The 10,553-nt window shown below is 36.8% G+C and overlaps 1 protein-coding gene across 1 annotated transcript; it reads left to right on the forward strand.

Annotated features, from left to right (window-relative positions):
* Positions 1-603: 603 nt before the first annotated feature.
* Positions 604-1,389, forward strand: LOC143551728 (uncharacterized). The gene has a single exon (XM_077042103.1). The coding sequence runs from the start codon at positions 604-606 to the stop codon at positions 1,387-1,389; it is 786 nt and encodes a 261-aa protein (XP_076898218.1).
* The last annotated feature ends 9,164 nt before the right edge of the window (positions 1,390-10,553 follow it).

The raw sequence follows: 10,553 nt of genomic DNA on the forward strand, positions 1-10,553 counted from the left end.
TATAACCTTTTTAATCTTTCTATTTCTCTTATATAAATAATAAAATAACTCTCTTAGTAACAAAGAATATAATTTAAAAAGAAAATGCATTTCATTATTTAAAATACAAACATAAATACAAACTTTTTACCTATGTATAAATTCAAGTATTTTTCTTAGTTCCTCTATTACAATATTTTCACACTCTCCTAATGATTACCGCACAAACTTTTTTCATGACCGCGAACAATATTTTGTGGCGCGGTTGTACACCTTTTCACACAAGAAATACACACACAAGAAAAAAAAATTATTTTGGTTAGAAAAAATGCTTTGACATAAAAGCTTTAAAGAACATATACTAAATCTACTAAACACATTATACACCTTTGGCCCACATCCTATGATAAGATAAAGGAAGTAGTTCAAAACATGAGTTACTATCATTTAAGACTTAACCTAACTTCTGATCTTTGCTTCAAAACATGGCTTCCTATAACTAGCTTCCAATCTTAGCTTACTTTCTCACACAGTTCCCTCATCTCTCTCTATCTATCTATCTATCTATCTATCTATCTATCTATCAACAGACATTCAATTATACTCACACACTAAACCATAGCAATGGGCGATGCTCCAGTAATCTCTAAGAGCCAAACAAGATTGTTAGGGAGCACAGAGCAAAACTGGTGCAGAGCAGTGGCTGGTGGGACAGGGATTACAGCATTAGCACTCCAAGTTTCAAAAGAGCCTAATATCCCATTGTTCAAGAAAGCCCTCCAGAAATTCCAAAATGACCATCCTATCCTCAACTCCATGCTACACAAAAACACCTCAACAGGCTCAGCTTCTTTCCTCATGGACCCTCCTATCCCTCACCTCCGTCTCAACATCATAAGCCAGTTGAAAACATCAGAGCTCCTACGGACTCTAACGAGCTGTGGCTCAAACGAATCCTTGTCACCTTTACATGTGATCCTAGAGCATGAACTAAATATTAACGACTGGTCTGATATTTTCACTCGTTCATCTTGCATGGGAGGGTTGCATCTATGGTTTGCTAACGTGTACACCTTACCGGACCAGAAATGGGTGCTGGTGTTGAGGTTACATGCCGCAATATGCGATCGCACCACCGCAGTTTCATTGCTTAAGGAATTGAAGGAAGCAATGGGGGGCGAGGAGGGAGGGCATAAGGAGAAGGGTAATGTTGGAATAGAGGAACTTATTCCGGTTGGGAAAGCTAAGAAGACGTTATGGGCACATGGGAAGGACATGGTTGCATACTCGGTTAACTCACTTACGCTCACAAACTTGAAGTTTAAGGATGTGAAATCGTCTAGGCATTCAGAGGTGGTGAGATTGAAGATGAGCTCACAAGAAACTCATATGCTATTAGCTGTAAGTTAAATTTACCTCTATCTTGTTATTGGCTTTCACATTCAAAATTTGTATGTTTTAATGGCATGAGATTGTGCAACCAACTTTTCTGATGTATGAGATTGTAGATCAGTATTTTTCTTTTTTCACACATAGTACCAACATAATATATAATTATACAAACATCAAACATGTGTTTTTAAGGTATTAATTACAACATCCACATCCAAGAGTACAACATATCTACTTTTTGTGGTAGTAATTAAATCACCTCCCTGGTGAACATAATAGAACAACGATAAAAACATTAAAAAAAAAGAAGAAAAAAGAAGAAGAATTGGAAGCCTAGCAATAAGCTAGACAAATCAGTACAAGTTACATAATAAAAGACAAATCATATGCCTAACTTATGTCTCTTGTTAGTTTTCTCTACCTAAAACTGATAAATGTAGTGAAGATTACATTTATAAGACTATCAATTTCATTAAAATTGCAACCACCATTTCTGAAGAAATCAGTCACTAAGACTTTTAATCTATCTAGTTATATTAATATATTCTTGTTTATTTCTTTCTCAGCAAACAGGAAAATAAATGTAGTAATAAAGAGTAAAACCTGCAAAATGTAATAATAATAATAATAATAATAATAATAATAATAATAATAATAATAATAATAATAATAGAATAGTACTCTTCTTATGGCAAAAAATGATTTCCCTTCTCTCGGTAAACCATGTGGCTGCCCATCATTAATCTATTATACTCTCAATATATTATAATAAAGTAAATATAAACTCATATTAAACATAACTTGTGTATCTTGATAAACCATAACTCGATTGCATCATATCTCATATATTGTATAATGTTTAACCATGAATTGGAATAATAAACTAACCCTAACTTTTCAGTCAAGATGTTACCAATTATAATTACAATACAATTAGAAACATAACGTAATTAGAAAACATGACCGATCTTAGACATGAGAATCAGATTGAATTCACACTTTTCTTGCAAGCGGTTCTTAGCTAGTAGAGTAGCATGTACTTTCCCAATTGGTGTGTATACCTAGTAAGTGGTTTGGATGAATATTGCCATATGGGAGGTACTCATCACTCAAGAGGCGCTATACCTAGTGAGTGACAAGTAAATTATTTAATATACTCATATAAATTATTTTTAAAGAATTAATATTAACTATGTTTACTGTCCTAAGCCATTCCAGATCTTTTATGATGTGCCAACATTGTTTTAGGATACAGTATGCTCGCTTGATATCATTTCTAACTGATTCTTGAACTACTTTGAATTTCTTTCGTTTTCATCCAAGGTCACAGTTTAAATAAGAATTTTTTGTTCTTGAATGTGAACTTTTTACTTGTTGTACTAAAGATTGCAAATTTGCAACGCGCCTAAGATTATTGTGATTAAAATCACATCAGTCTCAGAGCATGATGATGAAGATGAAGCCATTAGTGAATGACTTTGTGTAAAAAAATTTGTTTGGTATATATAGATGTGTTTTCTTTTTCTTTCTTCTTCTTCTTCTTTTTTTTAAGTTTCAATTTTTATAGCCCTTTTTAACGGTCCAAATCATCAAATCGACGAGTGTGAGCTCACTCAAGGACTCACCGCTCATGAAACACCTAGGCATGGGTTACTTTGCCACAAGATTGAATTATATAGCTATCTAACTTACCGTATTTGTCCATTTGACAGGAATGCAAATTGAGAGGAATCAAACTGTGTGGAGCTTTGGTTGCTGCGACACTACTTGCCGCGCACTCCTCTAAGCGACGCCCAAATAACAACCACAGGAAGAAGTATGGAGTGGTCTTTCTAAATGATTGCCGCTCATATCTCCAACCATCTCTATCTGCCCATGAATTTGGTATGTTAATTATTTTTATAAAAAGCATATTAACAAATTTAATTTACCACTAATTACAAGTTCGTGCATAAATAAATGTGTAGCCTGTCATACTAAATATATGCAAGCTATGTAAACATCATATTATAAAGGAATTTCGGAATTAGGACTTAGGACATGTTCTATATTTAAAATTCTCACCATAAGTCCGTATGGTTGTATCAAAAGTGACACATGAGTGATGATCCTTAGTTCTTCAATAAATACATGATGTACTTGTATTGCCAAACATTGTAAGAGGAGCATATGGTTGCTTTTAATGAACTGGCTTGAGCTGTCTGAAATTAATTATTAAGTCGCAATGAGAAATTTTCATTGAATGAGACATGAATTCTGTATGAGTTGTTGGACATTTATATTGCTGAAAAGTTCATGTGTGATACATTTTTTTTTCTGTGTGATTTCAGCTTTATTTGTTTTCATATTAAAAGACTTCATAAAGTCAAATAAAAATCAATTCTATATACGTACGTGTTCAGTGTTCACACATTACACATAATTCAACAATAGTTTTTCTAACGGCAAACTAGCACAATCTCTAATCTACTCCTAATTAAATTTTTGACACGAGACTTGAACTCATGACCTTGAAAAAAAAGTCTTATTATCTGATATTGCTAGACAAAAAGCCCTTAATTTGGTATTCTACAATAATTTAGGCTATGAAACTTATAAAACTAGCTAGTTATACAAGCTAATCTAATAGAAAAATGAATATGTTAAACCCCAACCCCCCTACCTCCCCCCCCCCCCACACCACACTTATCATATGATCAGTATTCTTTTATTTTTACACTAAGAGACAAGAAAAAACTTGACTCAGGAAAGGAGTAGGTATGTAAATGAACCGAACATTCAGTGAATTATTCGTAAACTGTTCAGCGGAAAGTTCATTTATTTAATAAACGAACAAACATGAGCAAAAATTTTTGTTCGTTTAATTAAATGAACGAACATTAAATGTGTTTAGTTCATTCATTTAGGTTCGTGAATGTTAAAATTTATGCTCGTTTTTGTTCATTTACATATTAATAGATAATAATTAAATTTTATTTGGATGTGTCATCTAATTAATGGTTTTATATTTATTCGTTTGTTTTTATTTAAGCGTGTTCAATTACGTTATTTCATATATATTCAATTTATTTTCATTTATCTTTGTTCAATTATGTTCATTTATATTCGCAAACTGTTCGTTTAAATTTTAAAACAAAAGAACATAAACGAACATGAACACGAACACGTTCATTTTTTTTAAAGGAATGAACATGAACACAAATATTTGTTCGATTAGATGCTTGTGCACGTCCTCGTTTAAAGTTAAATGAACGAACGAGAATATGCCCTTCTCTATGCTCGTTCGATTCATTACCAAGCCTAGAAAATAGAGTTTATACTTGTAAGGGGATTCTATATCTTCTAGGATAGAGGAAACGTGTCTCCTTATCACCCATCTTAAACCTGACGTTATTAATGGGATATTACCGACACGTAAGTTTGCTTGTTACTTTTATATACATGAACTGATGGTCCTGCTTATCTTTCAGGATTTTACCACTCTGCCATCTCAACAAGTCAAGAAGTTAAAGGAGAAGAAACCCTATGGGACTTGGCAACAAAGATCTACATGACTTTTGAAAACTCAAAGAACAGCAATAAACATTTCTCAGACATGGCTGACTTGAACTTTCTCATGTCCAAAGCCATAGAAAACCCAAGTTTAACACCTTCATCTTCCTTGAGAACTTCATTGGTAAGTGCTTTCGAGGATCCCATCATTGAGAATTCTAGTGACATTGAACGTCACCTTGGACTAGAAGACTATATAGGGTGTGCATCGGCTCATGGAATCGGTCCATCCATTTGCCTTTTCGATACCATACGAGATGGACAGCTGGACTGCGCGTGTGTTTACCCTGCACCACTGCATTCAAGAGAACAGATGCAACAACTGGTTGCTAAAATGAAGACCATGCTTCTTGAGAGCCTTAAAATCGAGGGAAAGGCTTGAAAAGGATTGCATTTTTAAAACTGTAGTATGAGACCTGTTTACTATCCAAGTTATGTCACACATATTCATGTGACAATCTGTATTGATGCATTAATCTTTAATGTATCATTACCATGCAGGATTGCTTGCGAATTAGTTGGAATTGAACTTCTATTCATCCTTATAATTATGTTTTGAGTTTTCTATATCTTTTTTGTTAATCTTCTGCCTGGCTGCGTGCATTCGATTTGCTTCCCTTTTCTGTTATAAAATATAATTCGGAATTGAATTTTTGATAATATTATCTTTCATTTTTGACGCAAAGCGAAAGCAAAAAATAAACAGAGAAAAATTCTCAAATTAACTTGGATAAAAACTTAACAAGTGGCATCAAAGAGCTATTGTTAGGATCTTGCACACACATGAACCGAACACACACACACACGAAAGCGATAAATGAACACAAGGATATAACGTGGTTCGGTCTAAACTGACCTGCATCCACGGGCTGCAACCAACAAACTCTTTATTGCTCTGCCTCTAACCACTCGTAATGAGGAATTACTAGTACAAGATGACTGTTTATAATTACATATTAGGGTTACAAACTTGATCCACAAGGAAAACTAATAAATGGGCTTAATATAAATTAAAACTGCTCTGCCTGCCTTTTTAGTCTTCTGCCACTAATTACAACTTCTAACATGAACCGGGCCCAATATCAATCGAGCCTCCATAACCCAACAATCTCCCACATGGAGGCTTGATAATCTTCTACTACCATCCGCTGTGAACACTTGTACATCTAGTAATTTCCTCAACATTCCTACTTGCAGCTACCTTCTTATCAGTTAATTACCTGAAGGCCCGTTGAAGCTTCCCGGAGTTCCAACACATCAGTCATGGTAAACCTGCCCCTGACTTGCTCTTTCTCTTCTCTACTTGCTTCCTGCAGGATTTTGAGATGAACTGAGAACAAACACTCTCCCTTTTAAGCAAGATATCTATCGGAGAAACTTTTACAGCTAGAATACTGGTTCTAACCCATTGCCGTCCTCGAATTGCGACTAAAGCACGATATGTGCTATGTTAATTGCTGGTCAAGAGAGAAATAAAAAGGTCAACCCTAACACCTCACATGCTTTAAGACAACCTTGACGTCAAATTCTTCTCTGGCAACTGGTTATCCGGTAACTACACGCTTAACCGACAATTACAACTCTCCTTGGTCGTCTCAAAGTCTTTCCCGGCACTGTGGTCGAAAAACCGCTCAGCCACAAGCACGACGACAACGACCAAATTGAAAAAAAACCACTACCGACAAGCAAATTGTGAAACCACTTTCAGTCACAGCTATCGACTTCACAATCTCTTGGCGGCTATTATTACTAACCTAAGTTTTGCATGTTACACCAATAACAACTTGTTTCATGATTACAGATGATTGTTTTGGTCAATTAGGTTTTAAAGATGGTAGCAAAGCCGCTTGTACCAAGACATCAATCAGTTTTCAACATATCAAAGGTTAGGGTTCGCATGCAATTGTGCTGCCACCCTGTTGGTCCTGTTGGGTTTCAGTGGTGATCAGTTAAAAATTTTGTTTATTAAAATCGGTTCAGTAAACGTTGTTAACAATAATTAATCTTATTAATTATAGTTATACGCAGCTGAATGTATACAATTAATCAGCACCGAAACTAAACCCGACAGGATCCGGTTACACACAATACGAGTACGAGTCAAACAATAAATATATAATTAAACTAATGATATATTTAAGTTTACCTCGGTTAATAAATAATCGGTTGAGACACCGAAGGCTAACGAACCGAGCTAGGTGACACAACGAGATCTAACGAACAACGGTGGCATTACACGACGACAACAGAAGCGGTGGTGGTGTACGACAACGGCTGTAGGTGCGGTCTATAGTGGCGGACAGCAGCTGGTTAGAGGCTTAGGCGGCGGCGGCGGGCGACAGGGAACCGGCGGTGGTGGCTGGACAGGCGCCGGTGGCTGAGCAGCGGCGGTGGTGCAGGTCGGTCGGAGGTTAGATGGAGGAAGAGAGGAGATGGACTAGTTGATTGGCTTAAGGTTAAGGTTATGTCAACAACATCATGTATTTATATAACCTTTAATTAGGTATAACTAATCTAATTAGTTATAAACCTAATGGGACAATAGGTCCGCCTCTTGCTCCAAAGCCCATTCCATGTAATTATATCTCGTTAAAGTATCTAACCCAGTTAACTAACTTAAGCGGGTTAATGGTTTGTTACCTCACGGTGTAACTCTCATAGGTTATAATCCGGTTGGCCGTATTGACTTACCTGAACTAGTCCATAATTCCAACAGTCTCCCACTTGGATGGTTTCTTGTTAAGCTACACATGGTTGCCCCCAACAGATTATAACATTTTAAATTCATTAACCAAAATAATCTTGGAATACACTATTGAAGATAACGAATTTATGGTAATCGTTGTCATCTATCCTTTCTGTATAAGACATCAATTGAACAATGAGACATGGATCAGGTTCAATCTATTTTGGCGTTCAATCATTATAGTTCTCGATCAAGAATCAAATTGGTCCAATCAAACACACTGTTAGTTTGGGTGAGGCCTCACACTTTACCAGTTTGAATCAATGAGGGTGCCAAGATGTCTAACTGTTACATATCATGTAAGAGTACAGAATCCCATCTTAATTACATACAACTCCAACTGAACTTCAGATCATTCCCAACCAATTCCTTTATAACTGGCAGTTATGCGACAGCGGTTGACACTGATCAAAGAATAACCTTTAGTAAACGAAAGTTCTAATATGTATTTCAGGTCTGAGGCTACTAAATGAGTATACCAATATCAAAACATCTTATGACTAAGATCCATGAAGATGATTTGATGCGAGTTACATCCAACGTCATTCATAATGAGGTCTGTGAGTTTGGAAGTCAACTCCTTGAGTCCAAAGTCAGAATAGTCTTAATTCAGAGTCGTTCCCACGAGTCTGACCGACTACGGATAATTTAGAATACAATATTCATGGATTAAACGTATTAAAATCGAACACGGTTATATTATTCAACATTTGCATTTAACCATTAAATCAAAAGAGAACTCAAAAGTATAACTGTTTAAATGTTCACACATCCAAATACTAAATCAAAACAAACTACTAGCTAATCTAAGACCGACAGCATCTCTATAATGATCATGCTTGTCCTGAGTCATCGGTTTAGTGAACGGGTCAGCTAGGTTTTGGTATGTGTCTACTTTGCTTATTATGATGTCTCCTCGTTCCAGTATATCCTGTATATAGTGGAATTTACTTAGAATGTGCTTGGCCCTGTGATGACATCTGAGTTCTTTGGCTTGAGTAATGGCTCCTATGTTGTCACAGATTACGTCGATAGGTTTCAGAAGACTTGGAACCAGATCGAGGTGGGATATGAATTTCTTCATCCAAGCAAATTGTGAACGAGAAACATCTCGGTCATTCTGGAAACTAGCATCAGTGTAACACCTTACAGTGATCTCTTCTTCAACTCCTCCAAACACTAAGAACATGTCCTTGGTCCTTTTCAGGTACCTTAGAATATTCTTTATAGCAGTCCAGTGGGCAATGCCAGGGTTCTGCTGAAAACGACTAGTCATGCTCAGTGCATACGAGACATTAGGTCTAGTGCATAACATAGCATACATGATAGAACCAATCGCTGAAGCATATGGAATCGCTTGCATGTGCTTAGTTTCAATGTCCGTTGCCGGAGATTGCGAATTGTTTACACAGTCCCTTTAGCCATGGGGAGAGCTCCTTTCTTGGAGTTATTCATTGAGAAGCGTTCCATTACTTTGACTCAGCCCTAGAAGCCGCTTAGACCTATCTCAGTAGATCTTAATTCCTAGAATATAAGCAGCTTCACCAAGATCTTTCATTGCGAAACAAGAGCCCAACCAGTTCTTAACTTCTTCAAGCATAGGGATGTTGTTTCCAATGATCAGTATATCATCCACATACAGGATGAGGAACGATATAGTGCTCCCACTAGCCTTTCTGTAAACACAAGGCTCATATTCATTTTTGATAAAACCAAACTCTTTGATTTTCTAATAAAAATGAAGATTCCAGCTGCGAGATGCCTGTTTAAGTCCATAAATGGACTTATTCAGTTTGCACACTCTGTTAGGATATTTAGCATCGAGAAAACCTTCAGGCTGAACCATACAGACATCTTCAGAAAGATGTCCATTAAGAAAAGCAGTTTTGACATCCATTTGCCATTTCTCGTAGTCATAGTACGCGGCTATGGCAAGTAATATCCTTATCGACTTAGTCATAGCAACGGGCGAGAAAGTTTCATCATAGTCAATACCCTGAGTTTGAGTAAAACCTTTCGCGACTAGCCGTGCTTTATAAGTCTGCACATTTCCATGCATGTCGGTTTTCTTATTGAAAATCAACTTGCTCCCTACTGCCCGACACTCGGGAGGTAGCTCAACCAAGTTCCAGACTTGATTGACACGCATAGATTGCATCTCGGCGTTCATGGCATCTTGTCATTTCTCATATTCCGAATCTAAGATAGCATATTTGTAATTAGTAGGTTCGTCACTTGACTCGGCTACTAAGAGGACCTCGGGACCATCTAGATGCCATAGGTATTTAGAGTTTGGTACGCGATTCCTATTACTTCTGCGAACGCTTGTATTCATGTCCGATGTATCAGAAACAACAACTTGTTGATCAGACGTTCCAACTTCCTCATCGGTAGTTTGTAGTTCTTGAATTTCTTCAAGATCGACAATATTATCTCCAGTTAGTCGATCAAGAATTTCCTTCTCGTGAAAGTGGCCCTTCCTTTTGATAGAAATCACATTTGTATCAGGATGGAATAAATAATATCCACTTTGGTTATAGTATCCGACAAAAACAACTTTTACGCCGCGAGGATCGAGCTTATCATCAGATGCACTAGTGACATAAGCATCACATCCCCATACTCTAAGGAAAGAAAAATTGGGTTTTTGCCCATGCCATATCTCATATGGGGTTTTGCTTACCTTTTTAGTTGGAGCCAGATTGACAATGAGGGCGGCGGTCAAACGGGAAAAACTCCAAAATGAGTGAGGCAAGTTAGTTCTACACATAATCGATCGGACCATGTTTAGCAAGGTTCGATTTCTCCTCTCGCTCACGCCATTGTGTTGGGGTGTGCCGGGTGGAGTGAGCTGTGAAACAATTCCACGCTCTTTCAGATGATG

This window comes from Bidens hawaiensis, unplaced genomic scaffold (assembly GCF_021521415.1).
Source record: "Bidens hawaiensis isolate Kalapana, Puna unplaced genomic scaffold, B.hawaiensis_p1.1 tig00016564_1, whole genome shotgun sequence".
NCBI classification, from domain to species: Eukaryota; Viridiplantae; Streptophyta; class Magnoliopsida; order Asterales; family Asteraceae; genus Bidens; species Bidens hawaiensis.

What these genes read in the sequence shown, in the direction of transcription:
- LOC143551728 (XM_077042103.1), top strand. Translation starts at nt 604, where the DNA reads ATGGGCGATGCTCCAGTAATCTCTAAGAGCCAAACAAGATTGTTAGGG.